This window comes from Thermothelomyces heterothallicus (assembly GCF_042370625.1).
Source record: "Thermothelomyces heterothallicus CBS 202.75 unplaced genomic scaffold P884_scaffold_26, whole genome shotgun sequence".
Lineage (NCBI taxonomy): Eukaryota > Fungi > Ascomycota > Sordariomycetes > Sordariales > Chaetomiaceae > Thermothelomyces > Thermothelomyces heterothallicus.
In genome coordinates, this window is record NW_027192587.1 from 158,464 (window position 1) to 182,914 (window position 24,451).

Here is a 24,451-nt window from a genome sequence, read left to right on the forward strand (position 1 = left end):
CAACAACAACAACAACAACAACAACAACAACAACAACAACAACAACAACAACAACAACAACAACAACAACAACAACAACAACAACAACAACAACAGCAGCAGCAGCAGCAGCAGCAGCAGCAACAACCGGCATCCCAGACAAGCCAGTCCGATGCGGACGGCGACACCACGCTCGTCGACGTGACGGAAACCACCTGGGGCGTGGTTGTCTCGCACAGACTCAACAACTCGGCGTCCCTTACGGACCTCAACCCGGCCCTCGCGAGCGGGTACCTGGTGAAGCGGTCCGGCCCGAGACAGGACGATGCTCCGGTTGCGATGGAGGTGAACGTGGTCTACAGCGACAACGCGAGGGCCATGTACGATGTCCTGCTGAGGGAGATGTTGACGTATTTCCGGGGCCTAGGCACGTTGGCTCGGGCGAGGGGCGTGACGGAGCGCGATGTAGATGTGAGGCCCTGGCATGTGGCTGTTGTGGAGAAGGCTGTAAGGGCGTTGTATCTATTGATGTGATGGACTGTGGAAAGACGGGGAGGAGAAGTGTGTAGGGTTCCTTTTTTTTTTCCCACCTTGATTTTGTTTGTGATTGTTTTGCACAGCGCGCTCTTCTTGGTGTTGTCGGGGCATGTTAAATTTTGTTTGTTTTGTTTTGGTGCGTGTTTGTGTGATGATGGCTGGAGGATGGATGATGGTGCGGATGCAACTGGGATACCCGGAGAAGATTTACTATACAAATACACATAACATACTTTGGGAATGCATGTCTCGGACAGCGCTGGCCGGAGAAGTTCCCGCCTCGCGTCGTACCATGGCCTGTCAGACAACTGGTCTATATATATATATATATATCTATGTTCCTAGCGACAAAGTCTATCTCGGACTAGGTCTATCAATCGATCCGTGCTGCCACCCTTCCAAGATGCCCAACCGGAGAACTCGTCCCCGAAAGAAGCCGACCGCGCCTTTTTTTTTTTTTTATTCATTCCAGAATCCAGGAAACAGAAATTCGACCCTCTTCATCGCCTCGGGGTCCCGTCCGGCGGGCTTGGTCATGAACTTGACCGCCCCCTGAGCGCTCCCTTCCCAGTGCTTGGCGAGCACCAGATCGCTGTTCTCCTGCTTGCACAACTCGTCCAGCACCGCGCCCACCAGGTGCTTGGCGTTCTCGCTGTTGGCGGCCATGTACTTCATCACCATGGCGACGTCGACGTCCTCGGTCGAGCGCCAGCAGTCGTAGTCGGTGGCCATGCAGATCATCTGGTACGCCAGCTCGGCCTCGCGGGCCAGCTTCGCCTCGGGCAGGGCGCTCATGTTGATGACGGAGCCGCCCCAGGAGCGGTACATGTGGCTCTCGGCGCGCGTGCTGAACTGGGGCCCCTCCATGCAGACGACGGTGCCGCCGCTGTGCAGGACGACGCCGTCGCCGCGCATGCTGGCGGCGCAGCGCCGCACGACGGCGGCCAGGCGGGCGTCGAAGGGGTCGGCGAAGCCGACGTGGCCGACCACGCCGCCCTCGAAGAAGGTGAAGGGGCGGACGCCCTTGGTCCGGTCGATGATCTGGTCCGGGACGACAAAGTCCATGGGCTTGATGTGCTCCTGCAGCGAGCCGACGGCGGAGAAGGCGATGACGGTGCGCACGCCGATGGAGCGGAGCGCCGCGATGTTGGCGCGCGAGGGCACCTCGTGCGGCGCGAACTGGTGGTGCAGGCCGTGGCGGGCCAGGAAGGCCACCGGCACGCCCGCGTGCTCGAGGATCAGGATCGGCGACGACGGGTTGCCCCACGGCGTGCTCGGCGAGAGGGCCGCGACGGGGTGGTAGCCCGGGAGCGAGGACAGACCGGTGCCGCCGATCACGGCAATGTGGACCGGCCCTGCGCACGAGAGAGAGTGAGAGAGAGTGAGAGAGAGAAAGAGTGAGTGGGTGAGTGAATTGCGTGTCAGTTTTCCATTGCGCCGCTCAACACAGGAGGGTCGGTCGCTTTAGGCAGGGGAGGAAGACCCAGACGGAAAGAAAAGGGTAGGAAGGGGCGAGCTTACGGTCGAAGACGGTGGGGAGCGATTGGACGTCGACAGTCATTCTGGGCGGCGGCGGCGGTCGGAAGAGAGTGGAAGAGAGAGATGGGAAGGGGCGCTACTGAGCTTCTTGCGACGTTGCGAATGAGGAAGAAAGAGTTCGGACGGAGGGAGTGCGAGTGGTGTTGTTGTTTTCCTTTTTTTTATCTTTTTTTTTTTATCTGCCACCGGCCCTGATTATTGGCCCCCCTTGTTGCCTGGTGCGTATATACGCGGTTGATTCAAGTTGGGTACTTGCCTGTTCCGCTGGCGCAATTTTTGGAGGGTCTTACGGAGGGGTCGCCCTCTTACCCCGCCGTTGCGAGGACGTCGGTGATCCAGGAGGGACTCGCCCCTGTCGGCAGGGCTGTTGAGAACGCTAGTGCTGGAAGTGGTTAGCGTAGACCTCGGGGTTTGTGCAGAGCTGCCTCTACAAAGTTGATAGATAATTACGGGTTACACGTAAGCTACGGAATACATAGATACGGAGTACGGAGTCCGAATACTGAATACTATTCCGTACATACAAACCCATATGTAAACTTTCGAGAACCCGTTCCCCCATCTCGGCGATCCGGCAAGAACGACTACTTCCTTCGCATAGGGTTAACAGTTTTATTAACAGCCTCTTTGTCACAAGCGGAAGGAACGACAAGTACGGTGTAAAATTTTCTAAAAAGAGAGAACCCTAGGACCAAGCACCGCTGTTCTTTCAAAAATCGAACCCGACCCAAGAGACCACAATCCAATCCAGCAGCTCTTCTCGGTCGGTTCTGGAGCCGCCAAATAACGCCTTACACATATTACTGCCACTCTGTGCTTCACTGCATCAGCGCCAGGGAGGGGAGTGTAATAAGAAGTTTGTGGTCGGGCGGAGAGAAGAAGTCTTCGGCTTCGGCGGCGAAAGTGGAGTGGTTAGTCCGAGAAAGCTGCGGCGATGGCATCTTCAGCATTGCCGGCCGAAATGGCTGCCTCAGGAGTGAAGGAGACTGGACGTCCTTTGACCATCGAGGAGCTATGTTTCACGTCTGCCATGAGCTGCTTTGAAGGGTGGCTCAAACTCGATCCGGCCATCGGGCCTCGCACCATGGCATATGTCACCAAGTTCATCTCGAGGACGCTGGAAAAGACGCACAACCTGAAAGACGTCAGGTAGGCAGTGCTCTCGCCTCCAAACCCTTCTCTGGCTACATACTGACACGCATGTTTAGAGAGACATTGTCCAAGAGCGTTGAGGTTTGGATCTGGCTCACCAGGGACTTTGCCGCCGCCATTCCTAGCTTGACTACTCGGTCCATCGGCCCCCTGTCCAGTCTCAACGACCCCGACAAGGGCGTCACTCCCCTCGAGAGCACAGCGCTGATCACCAAGAATTATCCGTCTCTGAAGGAGGACCTGCAGTTGCTCATCAAGCTCATGCACATCGCCAGGAACCTGCTGGTCGTGCCCGAGCCCGAGATCCCCCAAGACCTCTGTGCTGCCGCCCAGTTCGACCAGATGCTCTACCAAACCATCATTCTCTGCATTAACGTCACAAGCAAGGCTTACGACGGCGATGTCCTCGAGGAGGCTGCTAGGTTGAAGCTGAGCGACATCACCGAGTTATGTAAGCTGCCTCTTCCCACCCGAGCTCATCCCGTCCTCTCCTCGTCCGTGAGAAGGAATGTCCGTCGCTAACTCGCCACGTTTAGACAAAAAACTACTCGTTACATGTTTGCAGCAAGCCCACAACTGGATCGCCAAAAATGATCGCAACAAGATGGCCTTCTGGTCTACCGTCTTGTTCGATGACGATGCTCTCTCCGACGAGTCCGACGGGAACGCCTACGGGGAGTTCCGCACGGACGTTGCAAAGGCCGAGGTTCAGAACTGGTTTGAGAGAAACTCGCGCTTCTGCGACAAGGCTCGCCAACTGCTCGCAGAGTACGAAAAGACGGTGGCGAGCAAGGGGCTCCCTCCCGGCCACCTGCCTTGCATCTCGCCCCTAGCCTGGAACTGGCTGCCCGAGGGCACTGTGCGTGTACGAGCAGACGACATTGGCGACGACACCAAGATCACCCCACAGTGGAAGGAGGACGAGCCCGATAAGTTCGAGCAAGACAAGGCCTACGGGCGCGTGTCAAGGGAAGTGGATACTTGGTGGCTCAGGGTCCGGGACCCCAACTATGACGAATGGGTCGTCCCAATGCCAACAGTCGAGTTCGCGCAGCAGAGGACGGAAAACTGCAAAGCAAACCTGGTGAACCGGTACGCGCACCCATACCGGCCCCCCGAGCACGAGGGTTCCGTCCATTCCGCAGAGGGTGCTCCGGCGCCCGAAGGCTCGGCAGATCAGGAAGGGAAAGAGGGCGGCCACTACGTTCACGACTACAACGACGACATGATCGAGGACGAGGACATCGACGATGATGACTCGTATGGCGAGGGGCCAATGAACGGCTTGCTGACCGAGGTTCCCAACATTCTTGATCCCAAGCAGATCGAGGCCCTCCACATGATTGTCAAATCATGCATTCTCGACAACGCTGGCCTGGCTCTGAGCAGGGCAGGCGAGAACCTCCAAAAGACGAGGTGTAGGATGTTCTTGGCAATGGAGTGTGGGAGGAGCCTGCTCAGGGAGATCCTCGTCTTCATCGCCGTCTGGGAGAAGAGCGAGCAGTCGCTGATCTTCCAGCTTACCACCCAGATCGTCGAGGCGATTCATCACAGCGCCCTGATCCCGTTCGCCTGGCAGTCATTGCGCATTCCCAAGGACATCATCTCCCCCGCCCAAACAGTCCTGTTAAGGCTGATCAACAACATGTTTCGCGCCCGGAACAACGACCCACCACCGCCCGACTCCAAAGAGCATCTCCGGGACGTCAAGCTGCTCCACTTCCTCTTCATCCAGTTCCGGAGCCGGATAGTGCCCGAGTGCGCGGCGCTGATGCATCTCCAAGCCCAAATCCGCAACGACCTCTGCGACCCGGCGGACTTCCCTGTCGACAGCTGGGACATGGAGCGCGCCAAGGACGGCATTCAACAGTTTCTCGAGCTTTTCACGACTGTGAACGAACTCCCGGAAACTCGCCAGTACCTTATCGAGTGGGAAGCTACCTATGAGCTCCTCACCCTGCTAAAGGGCCTCGAAGCCGGCGTTCCCAAGAAGCCCATGGTCGAAATGCCCAACCGTCATAACAAACCGCGCCAGAACGCCCAGCAGCAACAACAGCCGCCACCGCATCCAGACGATCCTGATGCAGGCTATGACTCGGAAGACCGCCCTCTGGCCCCACCCCCACCACTCGAAGAACCTGCCCACAAATACCCCTGGGCCGGCATCAAAGGCCAGATCCTACACATTCTCGCGGGCCTCCTGCAACCGCCCCCCGGACGGAGCAGCCCGGGGAACCCCGAGGTGCAGTCCCAGATCCTGCGCCACAACGGCATCATAAGCCTGCTCAACTGCTGCGTCTACGACGACCACAACCGCTACGCCCGAGAGCGCGTGCAGATCTGCCTCAAGTGGCTCATGGACGGCTCCGAAGAGGCCAACAAGTACCTGCGGGAGCTAATCGCCATGTCGCCGCCGCCCAACCTGCGAGCCCCCCAGCAAGCCCAAGGGTCCGACGGTGCTGCTGCGGCGGCACCTCCACAACCGCAGACCACGACTCTACGGATAGACGGCGTCGCGGGCGAGGTCAAGGTTCGGCTGAGGGCACCCGGCGAGCCTGTCCCGCCCCGCCCACTCATCTCCAGCGCTGCCGCCGCCATCACCACATCCTCATCCTCCTCCACGGCTCCAGGCTCGGCCGCCGGAGCCGCCGACGACCACAGCAGCAACAACAAAACCAACAACGAAAACGCCAACAATGCGCTCCCGCCTATCCAGGGGAGCCGAGCAGGTGAAAGAGCCTCCGGGTCGGGGCCAGCGGCATCGTCGTCATCATCGGCGCCGCCGCCGCCGCCGCGGAGCCGGCCGGAAGAGCTGCTAAGGGATATCATCACGCTTGCGGACGAGGCGGCGAGGTTGGCGATGGGGCGCCCCCTAGAAGGAGACGAGACGGAGGAGGAAGGCGGGGAAGACGATTTCATGTAGACCACACCGGGCGGTTATTATCATCATGTGTCGTCTGGGTTCAGGATCGCGGTATTTTCGAGTTTTTTTTTTTTTTTTTTTTTTTTTTTTTTTTTCCCTGGGAACTGAGTTTAACGTCGGGCCATCTCTTTGTCAGGTTTAAATGTATACCGCTCCTTGAATGGTGATGGGGCAAGTGACTTGGAATAATAGCAAAATTCATCGCGTAACCTTGCGCCTGAGATATGGCACATAGAGTTCGCCTGATGCTCTCCGGCTCCCTTGGACTAGAATTTGCCCAGCAGGTTTCATAGAGCTGCGAGTCATCCCTCTCCTTTTTTCGGCCCAGTCGGCCAATCACTTTCTACCAACTTTATAGGCAGATTTAAGAAACACAATTAGAGAAACATGAATGTCATGCGGTCTCTCTCGTTGAGGCAAGGCAGAGGATCCAAAAAAAAAGCATATATTGCTACTAGCATGATCATTATATATATATATATATAGCTGCACCTGCGTTCTGTAAACCTCAGTTCCCCACTCCCCCCGGTCATTTTTGTTCTTTTTTTACCCGCCACCCGATAACTACCCTGATACGGAGACAGACTTATCTATAGTGTCTTTTTCGTACTGGAGCCCTACTCGCGAGGCGATCTCGAGCTAAGACCCTCTTTCACGGCCGCCAAGATGAGCTCCTTTGCCTTCTCCACGCCCTCCTTGGTGCCGACGATCTCGATGGCATCGCCCTGCGTCTGGTCACGCGGGACAGTGATCTTGCATCCGCTCTGCTTGCGGATGGAGTTAATCTTGCTGCCGCCCTGGCCAATAACGAAGCGGTACGTCTTCGGGTCGGGCAGGATTAGGTAGCCGGTTGCGTTCTGCTTGTTGGCCTGGTCAAGCACAGACTGGATGGCATTTTTGGCCTTTTCAATATTTTCCGGCGAGCCGCGGAGAACCCAGGGGATGTCGCCCTCCTCGGTGGATGCCTGCTCCACCACCTTCCAGGAATGGGCGTCGGCGATTGCGTCTTCGTCGTCAGTGATCAAGGGTAGCGAACCCCCATTAGCGCGTGCGTTTGTTGCGACCGCAGGCTTCGGTGGAATGGGCTGGCCCGCGTGATCGACAGTGACGCCATATTCGCTCTTGAACTTGCGGAAGATCTGGCCATTGTTGGAAACAGCGTGGTGAAGAGCTCGGGGGACCATGATGGTCTCGCCCGGCTGTTCCCTGACCAAGTCTTCGATGTGGGCCTTGGCCTTTTCGACGTCGGGCGATTGACCGACAATCTTCACGCTTGTGCTGCCGCTGCCCTGACGGGGAACATCGATGGAGACCTTGAACTGGGCCTCAATGTTCCGCTTGGTCTCGCCGCCGCGTCCGACAATGGACCTGTGCTTCTCGACAGGCACATCCAGCGTCTCGGTGATCTGGCTCTCGCGCTCGGCCACCATGGCCTCAATGCGTGCGACAATCTTGTCCACGATCTCGCTGCGGCCCTCAACCTTGATGGTGTCGCCGTCGGCGTCTTGCTTCGGGAATTGGATGGTGCGGGCCATCTCTCGCTGATCACTCGAGCCGCCAGCCTTGACGATGATGTCGCGGAGAGTAGAACCTGGGAACGGTCAACATTGCACTTCGCATGCAACCTCGGGTCTCCAACACTTACCACCCGTGCCAATGAGCGCCCGGTGGTACTTTCGAGGCACATCAATCTTCTTGACTATGGTGTCTTCGAAGATGGCCTTCTTCTCCTCCAAAATCTTCTTGGCAGCAGCCACCTGCGCCTTGGTGCCCTTGATCTGGATGTCCACCTGATCCTCGGTCGACTCCTTCGCGCTGGGAACATCGATCTTAGCCCCCGTCTCCTGGCGCAATTGCTCCAGAGCAGCACCACCGGAGCCAATCAATGAGGGAAGCTGTTTCTTCTGAACTGTCACGGTGGCGGTAAACGAGGTGTCCTTGAGGTACTGCAGGAGCGACAGCAGCTCCTCACGAGCCTCGTCGGCACCCCGCTTCGGCCCACGGACAATGACCTCGTCGGGGGCTTGTTGACGGCGGCCCTTCCCGGCATCGCTGGATGAGTCGGCGAGAGACTCGTCGTCCTTGGTGCCCTTTGCGTTGTTCCGAGGGAAGAAAATGAGGACCTTGTACCGTGTCTGCAGCTTATTGACCTGGCTTCCCTGGGCGCCGATGATTTCTCGGTGGAACTTGGGGTCAATCTTGAGGACGTATGTCGTTTCGTCCTGCAGCTGACGCGCGAGGGCAGTGATGTGCGCCTTGGCAGCCTCGGCCTTGGCCTTTGGGCCCTTCAGCTGCACCTTGCCATCGTCCACCTGAATCTCGACGTCGAACTTCTCCCTGAGCTCCCGGATGTGGCTCCCGCCTTTGCCGATCAAATGGTTTGCGAACTTCTGGGGGAAATCGAATTCCATGGTAAATCCGCGCTCCCTTTCGTCCTGCTTCTCTCGCTCGACGAAGTCGAGGCACTTGGCCACAAGCCACTCCACAACAGAGCTAGGGCCGCGAATGTGAACGGATTCGCCGGTGTTGGACACGCGGGCGCGAATCGGGTTAGAGGCGTTGTCCTGCTCATTCTTGATAAACTTCTGAAGCCGGGGATGGAACCTGCAGACACGTCAGAACGCCGGTTGCATAGCAAATTCGTACAAAGGACGGGAGGGGCCAGACACTCACTTTACGGGTACTTCAATCGTCTTGGACGCGATCGGCTCCCGCTCGCTCATCAGGCCGAGAATATAGCTTTGGGCATCCTGAAGTCCCTTTTGCATCTCGCTGATGTCTTTCTGCTTCGGCTGTTCTCGAGCGATTTCGTACGACTCCGGATTCGAGGGACCCTCATACACCAACAGAAGGGGAGCATTGGGTTCCGAATTCTCCGGGATCACCAATTGTACACCATACGTCTGTCGGACATGGGGCAGGACCTCTTTCCTGATGTACTGGTAGTAGAAGGGATCGACGGTGACGGTAGCCATCCGTGCCGGCGGGTGAGCGTCGACCACAGCCTTGATTTCCGCTTGGGCTCTGACGATATTGGCGCCATCGCGCGCATAGAGCTCCCACGGCAGAGCGCCCTGCTCCGAGAAGGGGGTATTGAAGTGAACACTATAGAGATTTCCCAGCCGCTCAAGCTCCCGCTTTTGCCTCAGGTAGCGCGTAACATTGCGCGCATGGACCGCAGCACCACCAGGGGCCTGGCGGTAGAAGCGCGAGATGTCGAAGGTGGAACACTGCATGCCCATGGCGAGGTCGACGGTCTTCTGCACACCGACGGCGGCCTGGTCGGCAGGCCCAACAACCCTGACCATGTCGTCCTCTTCGTCATTTGGCAGCACGATGGTGCATCCCGTCGCCTCGAAGAACTGCTCCATCGAGATGCCCTTCTCTCCGATGATGAACTGGTGACGGCCCGGCTGGATGTGTACCGGCTGTACCGTCAACTGATCCCGGAGCTCCCGGACCCGCTCCTCAATCTTGGCTCTGGCGGCCTTGGCGGCATAGCGTTCGCCGCGCAGCTGGATAAAGCTATCGGCGGCGGCAAAGAACTCGGGACGGCCGGAGGCGACTGGCACGGGCGGCGTCGACGAAGAGGGCTGGGCGGCAGGAACATTGATCTGGACACCGAATTCCTGCTCGATGGGCTTGATATTGCTGTTGTCGGCGCCAGCAATGAAAGGGTAGAATTCCGCAGGGACGTCTTTCAACGTGAGGCTGACCGTGCCGGCGCGCTCGCCCATAATCTCGTAGATGAGATTCTGGGCGTGGGCAGCCTGCTGAGTGTTGCCCTCGATAACGACCTTGATGAGCTCGTCGTCATCCTCTCCGGCGGGGGCCGCATGTCCTTCCTCCTTGGGGACATGAATCCGAGCGCCGGTCTTCTCTTGGATGGCCTTGATGGTGGCCCCGCCCTTGCCAATGATGTGCGGTCGCGCCCAGCGATGAATGTCCAGCTCGAGCTTCAGCTTGGCGCCGATCAAGCCAACGAAGTCCTTGAGCGCCTGGGTCGTGCTGTCGCTCTTGGGCCCCGTCGCCTCAATCCTGAGCATGTTTTCGGCATGAGGAACAATCTTGATCTGGGCGCGAGACTTGCGGTTGAAGTCCTTGACGATGTCGGGGAGCGGCCGCTTCAATTGCTCGCGGGGAAGGATGTCGTCAGGATGCAGGAGCAGGTACTCCTTGTTCTGGCCCGGGATCGAGAGGCTCGGGACCGTCGACGTTTCCGGGACGGGCGTGGTGGCGCCGGAGGCCCGTCCAGAGGCCGGAGCCGACGCTCCAGGAGCCCGCGCAAGCCAGACGGGGGCCACGTTGGCCGCGGGCTTCGGACCGCTGCCGAGTTCCGGAAAGTCGCTCGACATGGCGGCGGACGACATTGTGGAGGTACCGTAGGATGAAACCGAGAGAGAACAACGGGACGGGAGATTGGATCGAGTGCGCAGGCGGGCCGACCGAGGAGAGATGTCTGATCGAATTGACGGGTTAGCAGATTCGGGGTACCCTCGGCAGGGGTGCAGAGACGAGATATTTGGGGGGGGGGGAAGGCGCCGGCAATTGTACCCGCCTGACTTGGAGCCAACACAGCAAATTGATAGCGCTGGAAGAGGGAATGAAAAGGAAAAGGATACCTGTCGGGTCTACCGAGTTGGCGTTTCCCAAGACCCGGGGGGATGGTGGTAAATCAATTCGGCTCGATTTTGGAAGTGGACATTTCACCTGGTCCTGCAGCGTCGTAACAAGTACGGAGTACTTCCCCAAAAAATTGTTGGGGGTACGCAGCGCGTGCGTAAGTCTTGGCGTGACTTGCATCGTCCCCTTCCAAGGTCCCTCATCCTAGACATTAGTTTTGTAGCATTCCTTACGGCGTATGCAAGAAACTTTACAAGTAAACTCGTTTAACAAAAGCGTATGCTTTCTTCTCTTCCCTTCCCTTTGCATTGCCTTGTCTGTTAAAAGTCTCTCAAGTTGCATGATTTGATCGACTTGGTGGCTCATTTCCGTCCACTCTGTACGGATTATGCTCTTGTTTTTGGCTCAGTGTTCTCTCAAATTGCATTCACCGTGACGAGAGCTGGCGAGAAATCACCTTGATGCAATTGCTCTAGCAGCTGCTTGTCATCGCGGCTGTGAGTACTTCGCTAAGAGGAGATGTGTCTCGGCGAGAAAGTCGTGAAATCGGATAGCTTAGGCTGTCACTGAAATAGGCATGGGTTAAGGTTCATTATTCTCCTTGTTGAAGGAATTCCCAAGGTGCAAGCATAGGGTCTCGGGGGCTTCCCAAACGTGGCATTCCACGAGATCGACAGCCCATGTCGAGTTTCGAGAACGCCACGCGAGTGCAAATCTCGGGTTCAAGACCCAGACATCGAGAACGTTGTTAATAATAAGGCATATCATGCGCTGAACATCAAGAGCGGTCCCGCTGCACGGCAAACGGCATCACATGTGCAACTCGCTCGGGACGGCACTTAAATGTTTCCGGCAGCGCTGTAGGGGTTTGCGGGTGGGCTAAGATGGTTCGGGATACGAAGCATGCTGGCGGCGAGACAAACTCGAGCGTGGCCGATTGGGCCATGCATGCAGACCAGACGGCCGGTCTGCTCAAGCGGTTTCCAGTCGTTGCGATTTCTACTTGTTTGTCCCGTACGTGTAAGTCTGGTGGTCCAATAGTCGAGTTGAACCCTTTGTGCGTCATTGGTGCACAAATAACACATCGACAAAGACCCTAGGGGTCTGGTGAAGCGCCTTGGCCATTGCCGAGAGTGGATCGAAATTGGGCGGGAGCAGAAGTGGATGACGCCTTTTCGAACATTCGACCGAAATGTTCGCCCTGGCAATCGCCGTCCCGGTGAAGCGGACGAGCCACATCCCGGCATGAACGAAAACTTGGCCATGGCCAGAACTCCGGCCTGCTCCCGGCTGGCTGGGGTCCGCAGAACTGCTGTGGGGTCTAACATGAAAGGAGGAATGATGGATCAAACGGTCCTTTTCAGCCGAACGTCGATGGCCCCTTTCCGGGCGCCGTCGCACCCGCCACTGCAAATAAATGCTGAACCGTTATATTTCAATTTTTTTTTCTCCCTCGCCTTCAGATTAACTTCTGCCCCAAGTTTTTGGCGCGCAGTCGTGGAGTGTGCCAAAGGAACGTTTGGTTATTCAGCCTCTCCAAAGCACCAACCACCAGCAACGGTCTGTATCCGTGCGCGTCTCCGTGCGCGTCTCTCGTTTGAGCCCCACTTCGCCCTTTCATCCCGCACCCGTGGATGGATGGCGGCTAGCCCCACCATAACCCTGCTGGGCTCAGACGTCTGGTCGCCATCGCCTAACCGCCTTTAATAAAGGTTGTGTATGTACGTCCGTACACCACAGGAGTACGGAGCACCCGCAGCCATTCCCCCACGTTAAAGTGAAACTCTTTGATGCAGCGGCTATCGAGACTGAGTGAGGTTGTGCATCGGTCGACACAGTCGCGTCTAACGTAAATGTGATCTTGGGGCTGATGGATCGGAGCGGGTTCCGCAGTCTTATTGCAAACCAGGTGCAGTAGGTAATCCGTAATCCGTACTGGTGGTAGTGGGTTCCATGCGAACTCGATATGTGCCAACCACAGGGCAGCAGATCCTCGGGGGACGGCCAAGGTGGCCCGAGCAGTGGTGCGGCACTGCAAGATTCATCTGTCAATGTTCAACAGCCAGCGAACAGGGCATTACTGACCAGGACTGCCATCTTCGTGTGACCCCATCTCCCCTTATTATTAGCGCCCCCATAGTACTCCGTAGCTGTCATGCGATCCGCCATGCGGCAAGCTCCCGATCCTCCATATCCGCTTCTTGTGCTAGTCCAGTTGTTCCCCAAAGAACAGCACATTGCAAGGCAGAGATGACAGCAACGGAAACGATGTGCAGAATGAAGTGCATGTGTGCATTGCTGAGATAACTACGTATTGGGACCAAGGCCGGTGCTCCGTTTGGCCAGAACACTGGTTCCCTGGGGAATGAACCCTTTCAAACCCCCCCCCCCCCCTTCCTTTGACTAAGCCCGCACTGTGCATGTGTGTGGGTGGGTGTGGCAGTTCCCTGTGCTTTTACCCAGTCGGCAGGCGCCAATCACGCCAGCCCCGCTAAATACCACCTCGGGTGGCCAGCGGACACAGGCAGTTCTTGAACGGCAGCCAAGCGGGACCTAGGGAGAGCAGAGCCAGGCAGCGGACGCGATCGAGCAGGAGCAACGAACGGCGAGGAAGCGTAATTTTGTTCGCTACTCCGTACAACCCTCGTCCGGTGCCTCAATTACCCACCCCCCCGGTGCCAGGTGCCCATCTAACTGCCTTGTCTGGTACCTAAATTGTATGTTGAAATTTTCTGTTGCAATCTTGCATCCCTTGCCTCGATTCCCCAAGCTTTCGGGCCGTGAGATGGACAGCCCCAAGCTTGCAAGTGGCTCTAGCGCTAGTTCGCAGCGTCGCAGGCTCACCAAGAAGCCGCCGTCGGCCGCGCGCTCCAACTCTCACCATTCAAGCTCCAGACATAGCGCTACGTCTGACGGTCGTGTTGACGCCCGATCTCTAGGAAGCAAACGAAGCTCGGCCAGTTTGCGGCGGGCCACCGGCGCCAAAACGCCCGCATCAAACGCGGCCGAATTCTCGCCACGCTTCCCCGCTGTTACTCCTGCAGCATCGGGACAATCGCCCGCTTTCTCTCTTGCAACCACAAGCCCGTCGCACCCATCACCTGCCCATCCCGACGGCGCATCTGCGGCGTCGTCTGCCTCGCCGCACTCGCACTACCGCTCCCTGCACGCCCGACCGGACGCCCAGCAGCCACGATCCGTCCCGGCCGACCCCCTCCAACCCCTCAGTTCTAAGACCTCGGACGAGCTGATTGGCGCTCCCTTTGACGGCGCAGCCATCCTCGACCACATCGCAGCCACGAAATCGCCTGTTGAACGAGATAGCAGCGACGACCACCTCCACCGCCACCACAACAACGACAACGACAACGACAACGACAACAATAATAATAGCTATAACGGCAACGGCAACGACAACAACCGTGCCCACCCCAAACAGCCCCCGTCCCGATTCCCACCCGCTCAACCACCCCGCGCGGATTCCGGGACGCGAACCATGGGACACTCACCGCCCGCGCTTCGCCAGTCGGCGACCTTCCCGACCAGCGATTTCCCTACCCTGAACGAAAAGGCCTCTGCCCCCAGAAGTGATGGTGCCGGCCCGCACAAGCGCTACTCCGACGAGGGCAAGGAGAGCAAGCTCCCCAGCATGCTCAGGAAGAAATCGGGCTTCTCTGGTTTCATGAACAGCTTGGTGGGATCGCCCAAGAAGCCGCAGATTTCGGCGCCAGAGAATCCAGTTCACGTAACGCACGTCGGATATGACAGCACGACCGGCCAGTTTACCGTACGCTGATCCGCTCCTTTGGGTGTCTGCTTCCCCATGCTAACTTTTTTTTTACCCAGGGGCTGCCGAAGGAGTGGCAGCGACTCATCAATGAGAGCGGCATCACGGAGAAGGACACGCGGGAACATCCCCAGATTCTTGTCGATGTCTTGACATTTTACAAGGAGACACAAGAGAAGCCTCAAGAGGACCAGCAACTGGAGAAATTCCACGACGCGCGCGCAGCAGACTTCCGCGGCCTCGCAACCCCGCTGTCCGCGACCGCCCTCCCTTCTCCGGGCATGCTACAGACTGGCTACGGCGTCATGTCCCCCATGATCAGCCCGCCCGCCAGCCCCAGGTTTCCCAATGTTGCCCACGAAGGCAGCTTTGAAAATCCCCGCGCACCACCTCCAGTACCTAAACCCCATATCAAGGACCTCAATCTCATGCCCAGCCGGCCGGCGCCCAAGCCTCCGACAAATCACGTACCGAGGATACAGCCGGCGTACCCGGCCAAGGACTCGGGCATCGGCATGCCCCAGCCAGGAGAGGACGCCTCGCCCTCTTATCTTCCTCCCAAGGATAATGTGCCGATGCTGCCGGAAGAGCACAGGTCACGGTCACGGTCCAATTCACGAGCAAATGGGACGCCGCCCTATCAATCGTCGCACCCATCTCCCTCGGTCACCTCGCCGGTCACCCAGACTGCCGCCTACCAGCAACAGCTGTTGCAACAACAGCAGGAACAGGCGATGGCCCAGGCGCAAGCAGCCATGACTGGCCAGTTGGGGCGACAAGCGAGCAAGCGGCAGCAGCCGACCCCTCCCGCCTCGCAGCACCAGCATCTGCAGCAGCAAACAGATCCCAACGGGGCCAATCGGATGCCACCGCCACAGCAGGCAAGGGTTGCGCAGCCGGGCTCGAGGCCACGGCACCGACCACGGCAGAGCAACGGCGTTGACGTGGTTGCCGCCCTCAAGAGAATCTGCTCCGAGGGTGATCCAAGAGAAATCTACCGCGGTTTCACCAAGATCGGCCAGGGCGCATCCGGCGGCGTGTACACGGGCCATGAGAGGGGGACCAACCGGCTGGTGGCCATCAAGCAGATGAACCTCGAGCAGCAACCAAAGAAGGACCTGATCATCAACGAGATCCTGGTCATGAAGGAGAGCTCACACCCCAACATTGTCAACTTCATCGACAGTTACCTGTGCGGGGGAGAGTTGTGGGTCGTTATGGAATACATGGAGGGCGGCAGCTTGACCGACGTTGTGACGTTCAACATCATGACCGAGGGTCAGATTGCGTCGGTCTGCAGAGAAACCCTCCGTGGCCTGCAACACCTGCATTCTAAGGGTGTCATCCACCGAGATATCAAGTCGGACAATATCCTGCTCAGCATGGAGGGCAATATCAAACTCAGTGAGTGCTCCCCCGCCCTCCCTCCCACCCTTGTTTTTTTTTTTCCCTTCCTCCTTCGATCGCGTCATTCTCCATGCTGGTCGCCGTGGACTGACTTGCCCACCCCTCCTCCTTGCAGCCGATTTTGGGTTCTGTGCGACAATCAACGAGGCGCAGAACAAGCGTACGACAATGGTTGGCACTCCGTATTGGATGGCCCCCGAGGTGGTTACGCGGAAGGAGTACGGCCGCAAGGTGGATATCTGGTCTCTAGGCATCATGGCCATCGAGATGATCGAGGGCGAGCCGCCCTACCTCACCGAGTCGCCGCTGCGCGCTCTGTGGCTGATCGCTACCAACGGCACGCCGCAGATCAAGAACGAGCAAGAACTGTCGCCCGTGTTCCGCGACTTCTTGTATTTTGCGCTCAAAGTCGACCCGGAGAAGAGAGCTAGCGCCCATGACCTTCTGAGGGTATGCTTGTTTGTTTTTTCTTTTCTATTTGTTTACCCCGCCCTTTTCAAAATGTCTTTGGATCCAAGTTATGGGCAGTTGCTGACTCGCTACATAGCACGACTTTATGAAGGCGTGCGTCGACCTCTCGACACTTGCACCTTTGGTTAGGGCGGCGCGGGAAGCCAGAGCACAGGAAAAAGCCCGCAAAGGACAGTAAATGGGCTCGTTGAAACCCACACCTTCTCGCCATTATTCCCAGGTTGACGCAGGATACCCCGTTTACTGATAGCTGCTTGGCGTCTTTGCTCTGAACTCATATCATGGGACATGGCTCATTTTCTTCCCAGCTCACGAGCAAGAAAATTTTTGTAGCCAAGCTTTTCGGTTTTATTTTTTTTTTCTTATTTTCCCATCACTTACATGGCGGGTGGGTGGATGGGTGGGCAGGTAGGCACGCGAACAGGCAAGGCCGGCATTTGTGGCATGATTGCGATTTGTTTTCTCCTATTCCCTCTCTTTCTCATTCTCTTTCTCCCTTTACCCTTGCCTGGTATCTCGCTCCCCTTCCGTTTTCTTATCTCGGTTCAACATCGGACAGGGATTAAATAAACAGACCACATTTTTGAGGGATGGTCTTTGTTTTCCTCTTTCCTTCTCCTTCGCTTGCCTCCGGGGGTTCGGTCGTCAATTGTTCTCTTTCTTCTTGCCCCCAAGACCCGTGGGCTTAACAGGCCTTGCTTCTCGTTAGCTTTGCAGCGCAGAGAACAGCAAGCAAGCCGATTTCGGTCTGGCCAGGTGTTTCGTATCACCCTACAGCTTCAATCTGTCCCCCTCCGGTTCTCGTTCTCCCTGTAGCCGGAGACTGGGCCTTGAGTAAGGGCGAGGCATCGGCAGCGGCGGCATCAGGAGGACGCATGGCATGAGTGAACCGGGGGGTTCATTTCGGGTCACAAATCCTGGCGATAAAATAGGATTGCATGCCTGAGTCTGGCATCAGACCCAGCACATGCTAAAAAGGAGAGATGAGACGGACGGATTGACGGATGGATATGAGCCTGGCATCTGAACCTCTCTACCTTGGCTTGGCCCTGATTGTTGGTCCCTGGTCTGTGATCGAGATCTGTTGCAAGCATGGCGGCAAAAAGATGGAGAGGCTAAGCAGGGTCCTGTTACGGTGGCTATCTTGGCCTCTTCCACCTCTGCATTGCCCCCCAGCAAAAGCCGCACTACGCATGGAGGACGCCCTGCTCCGGGATGTTCTGGGGCAAACTAGGGGGGACACTGTGAAGCTGCCTTACCCCTCCCCTTCTGTGGGCTTGCAGCGGGCGGAAAGCAAGCGAAGATCGAGAGAATAGGCCTACAAGGGACAGCACGATGGAGCAGAGAGATAAAGAGTGTGAGAAAGGAGTCGAGAGCGTGGTTTTTTTTTTTTTTTTTTTTTTTTTTTTTTTGTTTGGGGGGGGGGGGGGTAGTGGAGAGAGCAGCTACTGCTTCGAAAGGGTGCCGCTCTCGTGCAATCCGGCTATTGCGTGTCTGCGGGTGTGATTTTGCAATTGGGGAGGTTTGTGTATGGTATGTACGGGTACAAAAAGCAATCTAGATGAACAAAGTGATTTGTCCCTTACCCCCAGATATCAAAGCCGTTTGTGGGTTGTGAGCGATGATGGGTACCCAGATCTTTATAAGCGTTGTTGAGTCTCACTGACGGCGGGGGGAGAGAGAGAGAGAGAGAGCAAGAGGATGGGTGCGAATGGATCATGCGTGCATGGTTATCATGAGCTCGAGGCCTGGGAGCAGAGGGATCATCCGCTGACAGGCCGAAGTTCCTGGTGCTTTGTTCGACTTACCTAGGGAGTTTTTTGGGTCTGGCTAGGCCTCTCGATTAGTTAACTCCCGTTGTTGGTTTTGATCCCGCCGATACGGAGCACATGTTCTGAATATCAGGCCACACGACAAGTTATGGTCGTGCTTAGGATGCGTCTCGGCGCGTATTCAGTCCAGTCAATTGGGTCACTTCGTAAGGTAACATGCACTTGGGTGTATGAGCAGAAAAAACTGTGCATGAGGCTCAAGTCGGGCCCCGCAACTTCATTAGAATATGTGGATCAGTTTTGTGCTCCCCTCCCCAACCATGACTTGCCAAAAAGTCTTGTGTACGCCGCCAACCCTCGAACCCAGAAGGAAACAGGCACCAGCCAGAGATATGGAAAAAAACCTCGGAAAAGTATGGTAGATAAAGAGGAAAGCCATGGCTATCATGAGCCGTGTTCGAAATAACACCCATTTTCCCCCCTTCCCGCAACCCGTTGGACAGAAAATTGTCACCCCAATGTCCAATGCCAACAATTCCACCAAGCCGTCTATATAGGGTATCCCGCAGAGCTATGAATGCAATCCCGTAATTCCCAATAAAGTGCTTAGTACAGCGTGTAGCCGCCGTCAATGATGACATTAGAGCCGGTCATGAAGCCGGAAGCGTCCGAGGCGAGGAAGACGCAGAGACCATTCAGGTCGTCGACGGCACCGAGGCGTTCCTGGGGGGTGAGCGACTTCCAGATCTTCTTCTGGGCGTCGAGGGCCGGGACCTTGTTGAGGGCCGTGTCCATGTAGCCGGGCGAGATGCAGTTGACGCGGATGTTGTACTTGGCCCACTCGGCGGCGAGCGACTTGCCGAGCTGGATGACGCCGGCCTTGGAAGCGTTGTAGCACGACTGCTCCTGCGGGTAGTTGACGATGGAGCCGGACATGGAGGCGACCAGAATGATGGAACCAGGCTTGCCGGCAGCCATCATAGCGCGGCCGACCGACTGGGACATGAGGAAGGAGCCCGTCAGGTTGATGTCGATCAGGCGGCGGAACATGGCTGGGTCGTAGGTCTCAGCCTTGATGTTGGAGTCGGCAATGCCGGCCGAGTTGACGAGGACGTCGGGGGCACCGTAGAGGTCGACGACGTTCTGCACGGCGGCGTTGATAGCATTACCGTCGCGGACATCAACCTTGAAGAAGGATACCGGGAGGCCCGTCTTCTGGTGCAGCTCGGCGGCAGCCTCGTCTCCAAGCTCCTGGTTGGCGTCGAAGATGGCGATGGCCTTGGCGCCAGCTTCGGCACAGGCACGAGCCATATGGTTACCGAGACCACGGGCACCGCTATATAAGAGGTTAAGAGTTAGCACCCATTGACTCTCTATGTGCGACCTAATAAAACCGACTTACCCAGTCACGATGATAACCTTGCCATAAACACTCATCTTCTGAAGAGTGCGCGGCATCTGCCTGTAAACCTTGTCCTGCAGCGGCGTGACAGCATCCAGGTCCTCGGCAGCGGCCTCGGGGGCGGAAGCAGCGCCGTTCTTGACGGGGATGCTGAAGTGGTCCGAGTTGCTCGAGGCAACGCCCTTGTGGTCGGGGCTGTAGACGGTGACGGGGACCTCGGTCTCCTTGATGACCTCGGACTTCGTGCGACGAGCCGAGACGGAGAAGGCAGCGCGTTGGGCAACTGAGGAGACGCCGGCGCGGGCAACCGCGGGGCGGGAAATGGAGGCGAGGCGCGGGGCCAGGCGGGCGGTGCGCGCGGCGGCGGCCATTGTTGTGGTTTGAGTGCTGAGGATGAAAGCGGGTTTGAGATGGGATGATGAGAAAAGTGGCGGAAGTGCGTGGTGTTGAATTGGCAAACACCAACAGCGACTATAAAGTATTCAGGGCTTATCGACCTGGCGTTGGACCTAGGGGATCAGGCCGAAAGGATTCGGCTGGCGCGCGAATTCAGAAAAGGTAACGGCCGGGTCAGATGAACTGGCGAGAACCTTCTCTGGTGCACGTTGGCGAGGGGTGTGGTGAGTCCTGGCGGCTCTTCCAAGAAGGCAGGTCGGAGACCCGGGTTGCGGTGTGTAAGTGGGATGGCGGGGTTAAGGTACTCGAAGGTACCTGGGCTCCTCAATAGCGAGCACAAAACCGCGCGTTGATCGCAGAAACCTGACAGCTAGCAAATGGCCGCCAGGCTCTTGTTATTTATAAGAGAGTCTCTTTTTCTCTCTCTCTCTTGAATATGAAGGCGAACAGCGAGAACCCGACGTTGAGGCGACCCAACTGAGGAACTCTCGGGCTGCGCGAACAGGGGAGGGTGGAGATGGATTGGGGCGAAGGAGCCGGCGGGGTCCAGAACGGTGGCAATTGCGAGTCGAGAATGCTGTCGGTGCAATGACAATCGTGGGGCTGTGGATCTGCAAGTTCCAACGCAACTCTGCACGCACACGGTTGGCAAATGCCGGTCGGAGAAGATTATTTTAGTCGCAGAAACAAGAAAGCGGCTGCAGCAGAAGCAGGGTCAGCACGAGTTCTGGATCTTTCCAACCTTTAAGGTGGTGAGGCTGCTGGCCGGCTATCTTCTGGGTTCGCGGGGAAAGAGAGCGTCCTGATTGTCACCTCCCACACTACTCGATGGCGTCAAGTCCGGACTAGACTGGAATACCCATTTGGGACTTCCATCCTCGCCGGTGCCTCACGTCACTTTCGAGCGCCCCTCCACTAGCGTAGTGTTGACTGCTACAACTCTCTCGAACCAATCCCGGATGCTACATACCTCTTCGCAAGAAAATTTGCTAACTGATAGACCAAGGAAGCAGCGTAGGCGTCAGCGGCCGAGTTGAGAATGATTTGTCTGTGCCTGATGTTGACAAAATATTTACAGAGTCTAAAAGTTCCCGGGCTGATGTTGGTCTTGTATTTATGTCCTGTACCCCCTTCCGTAAAGGTAATCAGCAAGCAATCTGTCCGAGCATCCCGACGAGAGGATCAGTGAGCGGTGAGGTGTGTTCTGTGGGACCAAGAGATTGGGAGGTAGTCACAAGACCATCAGCAATTTTCATGGACCGCGCCATACGTGTTGTGTTCCAGAGTTTGGCGTGGCTGCCGCGGAACCAGCCGGGGCTTGCGCCTGCCGCAGCCATGCCTGAAAGGCAAGTATTTGCGGCTTTAAAAATGTGATGTTTTCACCTTGTGTTCCTCTTGCTTAACTCGACTGGGGAAGTGGAGAGCAACAATTGACAGGGCTGGCGAGGAGGCCGATCAATCTCCGCTGAGCCCACACACTTGGGGGTTAGGAAACATGACATCTCCGACAGAGAGATTTCGCGACAGCTTGGGCTTCCATTGATCAGCAAGAACGATACGGGCCCCTCTGAACCGACCCTGTCTCCGGGCCGTGTCTTCTAGGAGCGCCCCTGCTCGACGTTCCAGCCTCAAGGAGCAGGCTGCTCGCTCAACTGGGGTGCCATTTCGAACAACTAACCTTGCTCGCCTTCATGTTCAAGACGCGTCCTGCCCTTGTCCCAATGGGCGACCGAGATGGGCGCCAAGATCGAAAGTGGAGGGCCCCTGTCAACCCAGGCTGCTCCGCAGCAATACAAGATGCATGGCCCGGGGTTGCAGTGTAGAAGCCGCGCCCGATGGCTTGGCAAAGCACAATCCGATGGATGCGCCGCGTGGGGGGGGGAGAGGGGGCTAGAATCTCGCAACACCCCCAATCTTGTCCTCTCACTGGTGTAGTGTAGTAGAGAAGCCGAGACCAACAAAAACCATCATTTGACTACACCCAAAGTGCGTTCTTTTGAGTCTCTCCGATAGCGGTGAGTAGCCAGGTGCTTGTTTGAATCCCCTACATGCATGCACCTGAGACGCGTATCTCTTTGCGCTTGCATTAGTGCCCATTGCCAGCAGCATCCCGAAGATGGCGCGTTGGGAAGTGACCGAATTTCCGATTGCGTTTGCCCCAACCAGGAGCACATCGTTCTCTACTTTGTAATCCGTACATGTTCGCATGCCGTGCCATTACGGCTTTTCCGCAATCCGGAGCTTGAGGTTTAACTCCGCTGTATTCCCTGTGAATGATGCGCCGGCGTTGACCCGAGTCAGGGCGAGCTCAAGTGTACTGCATCATAAAATCGACCAACTTGGAGCCTCGCTCAAAAAAGAACTACAGAGTAACGCCACTTGCCGTGACAGGACCCTGGTTACAGAGTACGACAAGACATCACTCCTCCGTACTATGAGTACACTACACTACAAGTACACTAGTACACTACACTGCGGACTATACCACAATACATTATTAGTTAGATATTTCGCTCATAGGTAATGGATTCGCCAAGTACGTCCGTAGGTATGTGCAGATTTGGGCATGTCGTTTGTCGGCACATACAAGTACGGCATACACTATGGTTAGACGAGGTACCGATATCCACGACTCAAGGATTGGGCACCTGCACGTCAGCATCACCAAGAAAAGCTTTGCAGGTCATGTGGCCACCCTGCCGGCCTGGGTTCCGAATCCCGAGCATTCTTGACTCGAAGATCAGGGGCAGTGCCGGGGAGCTCTGGAACGGTCCCCACGTCTCCCGACTAGGGTGGCGAGCTTGGAGCGCGGGACTTGACCGCGAACACGGGAGCTCCTGTAACCTCAATTCGCCCTCCACGGTTTTCCATCTGCGACATCCCTACCATGCCGCTGGCTCAACATTCGGACCCGCTCCAAACGGCCGCCGATCACCTCGCCAAAAAAGCACAGATGGCAAATAACTATCGTACTTTTCCATTGCACACTGCCTCAGTACTCTGCAACACGCACTTACTGCGTAGGGGACTCCATGAGTTATACGCCCACCACAGAATATGCCGTAGAAACATCCAAGCAGTGATCGCGTCACTGTAGTGCAACTGTACCTCCATGGTGTATTGTTACAGGTTGTGTTAGCGCGCAATTTTTGAGGAACGAATAACGCTTCCCTGACCTGTCCGACCATGTTGTTTCAGCTCAGCAAAGGTTGCGCAAGGCGCGCACCCCGCGCCTCCCCACGCAGCTTCCGGCCACACACGATGCACGGTCCTTATCTTTCGAGTTTTCAGATGATGACTTGTCGAAACTAAAAATCACGGCTTGCAGGGCTTTGAATTGGATCAGCATTGACCGGGGATGTCATCCCTGACAGCGCTCCCCCTCTTACGAACACACTCGAAAGGGTCATGATTCATCACCATCCCAGCGAGTTCTGGAGTTCTAGCGTAGTGTACGGAGTATTCCAGCCGTCCGCCAACCTTGCTGTTTCCCCTTTCCCGACCAGGCAAGTCCCTGTTCAAAATTCCAGAACGTGGGTTCTAACTAGCGCCGCTCGGTTGCCGTTCCGGCAAGCGCGGGTGGATCCGAAGTTCACCGAGCTAAAAATTGCTCTTTTTTAGGTGGCCTGGCCTCGGAGCGAGTGACAGCAGTGAGGGAAAGAGGCGAAGGATGGGGAGAGGAAAGGGAGAGGAAAAGAGAGGGGGAAGGGGAAGTTTTGACAAATTTTTCCCTCAGGTCTCAAGCTTCGCTTCGAACCTTCAGCGTCCCACGCATCCCGAGCGCAGCAGGTTTGCTCACTCTGGCCGTACACAGACATACATACCCCGTACTCCCTCGAGACGACGAGCAAGTCGAAAGACGAGATCGTACAAAGATCTGGGGCCTGACCCGACAGGCGCGCCAAGGCACGGAATCACGATGCAAGCGAACCGCCACACCTTGTCCCAGCCCGTCGGTACCACCACCCAATCGCGAGGCCTTGCTTCCCCAGATTTCACGATGGCTTCATCTCAATTTTTTTTTCGCCACGCGGGACCGGCAAAGGCATAATCCCAGGCGGTGTACGGACTACATACACACAAGTACGGATTACATTGGTGCAGGGACAGAGCTTGGACCCGAACCGCAGAGTGCACGTACACACCTAATCTACCGACCCGCAGCAGCTACGGGTGGTCCCGGCGCAGCAGACCAAGTCCATTTGACGTCAGACCGTCGGATCCGACGAGTCGTGTCGGCATCCAGTCGGACCCTGACCGAATTTCTGTAGGACAAGTGGCACGACGAGAACTGGATTGAGGTAGGTGTTTGTGGAGTACATGATGATATCCGGGGCAGTTCTCCAGATGTGCTATACACCTCCTCCAGGATTCTGAATCCTAGCGTGGTACGTGGGTCCTGCGCCAAAAAAGCCACTGGCGGCAAGTACCGCGCTAGGATTCAGAATCCTGGAGGAGGTGTA

The 24,451-nt window shown here is 56.8% G+C and overlaps 7 protein-coding genes across 7 annotated transcripts in view; 4 read left to right on the forward strand and 3 right to left on the reverse strand.

Annotated features, from left to right (window-relative positions):
* Positions 1 to 513, forward strand: part of P884DRAFT_272234 (mediator complex subunit 13 C-terminal-domain-containing protein) — a gene marked incomplete at both ends in the record, with an annotated part of 4,872 nt that extends 4,359 nt beyond the window's left edge. The window contains one exon of the mRNA XM_069442506.1: positions 97 to 513. Coding sequence (XP_069294692.1) covers positions 97 to 513 — 417 coding nt within the window. The remainder of the gene's footprint in view (positions 1 to 96) is intronic.
* A 462-nt stretch (positions 514 to 975) lies between these two features.
* Positions 976 to 2,077, reverse strand: P884DRAFT_280048 (nucleoside phosphorylase domain-containing protein; the record flags this gene model as incomplete). The annotated part of the gene is made up of 2 exons (XM_069443389.1): positions 976 to 1,871; positions 2,038 to 2,077. 2 exons carry the CDS (start codon positions 2,075 to 2,077, stop codon positions 976 to 978), a joined length of 936 nt encoding a protein of 311 aa, XP_069294693.1.
* A 939-nt stretch (positions 2,078 to 3,016) lies between these two features.
* Positions 3,017 to 6,130, forward strand: P884DRAFT_280049 (uncharacterized protein; the record flags this gene model as incomplete). Its single annotated transcript, XM_069443390.1, has 3 exons — positions 3,017 to 3,204; positions 3,264 to 3,658; positions 3,744 to 6,130. The coding sequence occupies 3 exons, from the start codon at positions 3,017 to 3,019 to the stop codon at positions 6,128 to 6,130; spliced, it is 2,970 nt and encodes a 989-aa protein (XP_069294694.1).
* A 450-nt stretch (positions 6,131 to 6,580) lies between these two features.
* Positions 6,581 to 10,767, reverse strand: P884DRAFT_230036 (uncharacterized protein). The gene is made up of 3 exons (XM_069439772.1): positions 8,804 to 10,767; positions 7,776 to 8,734; positions 6,581 to 7,721 (listed from the first exon to the last, which is right to left on the reverse strand). Exons 1-3 carry the CDS (start codon positions 10,498 to 10,500, stop codon positions 6,748 to 6,750), a joined length of 3,630 nt encoding a protein of 1,209 aa, XP_069294695.1. The 5' UTR covers positions 10,501 to 10,767; the 3' UTR covers positions 6,581 to 6,747.
* Positions 10,768 to 14,249: 3,482 nt separating this feature from the next.
* Positions 14,250 to 16,596, forward strand: P884DRAFT_208556 (kinase-like domain-containing protein; the record flags this gene model as incomplete). Its single annotated transcript, XM_069438884.1, has 4 exons — positions 14,250 to 14,540; positions 14,600 to 15,944; positions 16,063 to 16,397; positions 16,495 to 16,596. The coding sequence occupies 4 exons, from the start codon at positions 14,250 to 14,252 to the stop codon at positions 16,594 to 16,596; spliced, it is 2,073 nt and encodes a 690-aa protein (XP_069294696.1).
* Positions 16,597 to 18,359: 1,763 nt separating this feature from the next.
* On the forward strand, positions 18,360 to 18,726 carry P884DRAFT_68717 (uncharacterized protein). The gene has a single exon (XM_069446023.1). The coding sequence runs from the start codon at positions 18,441 to 18,443 to the stop codon at positions 18,654 to 18,656; it is 216 nt and encodes a 71-aa protein (XP_069294697.1). The 5' UTR covers positions 18,360 to 18,440; the 3' UTR covers positions 18,657 to 18,726.
* P884DRAFT_68724 (uncharacterized protein) lies at positions 18,727 to 20,356 on the reverse strand. Its single transcript, XM_069446024.1, has 2 exons — positions 19,593 to 20,356; positions 18,727 to 19,526 (listed from the first exon to the last, which is right to left on the reverse strand). Exons 1-2 carry the CDS (start codon positions 19,961 to 19,963, stop codon positions 18,797 to 18,799), a joined length of 1,101 nt encoding a protein of 366 aa, XP_069294698.1. The 5' UTR covers positions 19,964 to 20,356; the 3' UTR covers positions 18,727 to 18,796.
* Positions 20,357 to 24,451: the final 4,095 nt, after the last annotated feature.

Excerpts from the sequence above, each read along its gene's own strand:
- P884DRAFT_230036 (XM_069439772.1), bottom strand. The coding sequence starts at position 10,500 with ATGTCGTCCGCCGCCATGTCGAGCGACTTTCCGGAACTCGGCAGCGGT. Across the intron at positions 8,735-8,803 it reads ACGATTGAAGTACCCGTAAA|GTTCCATCCCCGGCTTCAGA; the intron begins GTGAGTGTCTGG and ends ACGTGTCTGCAG. Across the intron at positions 7,722-7,775 it reads GGCGCTCATTGGCACGGGTG|GTTCTACTCTCCGCGACATC; the intron begins GTAAGTGTTGGA and ends GACCGTTCCCAG.
- P884DRAFT_68717 (XM_069446023.1), top strand. The coding sequence starts at position 18,441 with ATGAGGCTCAAGTCGGGCCCCGCAACTTCATTAGAATATGTGGATCAG.
- P884DRAFT_68724 (XM_069446024.1), bottom strand. The coding sequence starts at position 19,963 with ATGGCCGCCGCCGCGCGCACCGCCCGCCTGGCCCCGCGCCTCGCCTCC. Across the intron at positions 19,527-19,592 it reads AAGGTTATCATCGTGACTGG|CGGTGCCCGTGGTCTCGGTA; the intron begins GTAAGTCGGTTT and ends CCTCTTATATAG.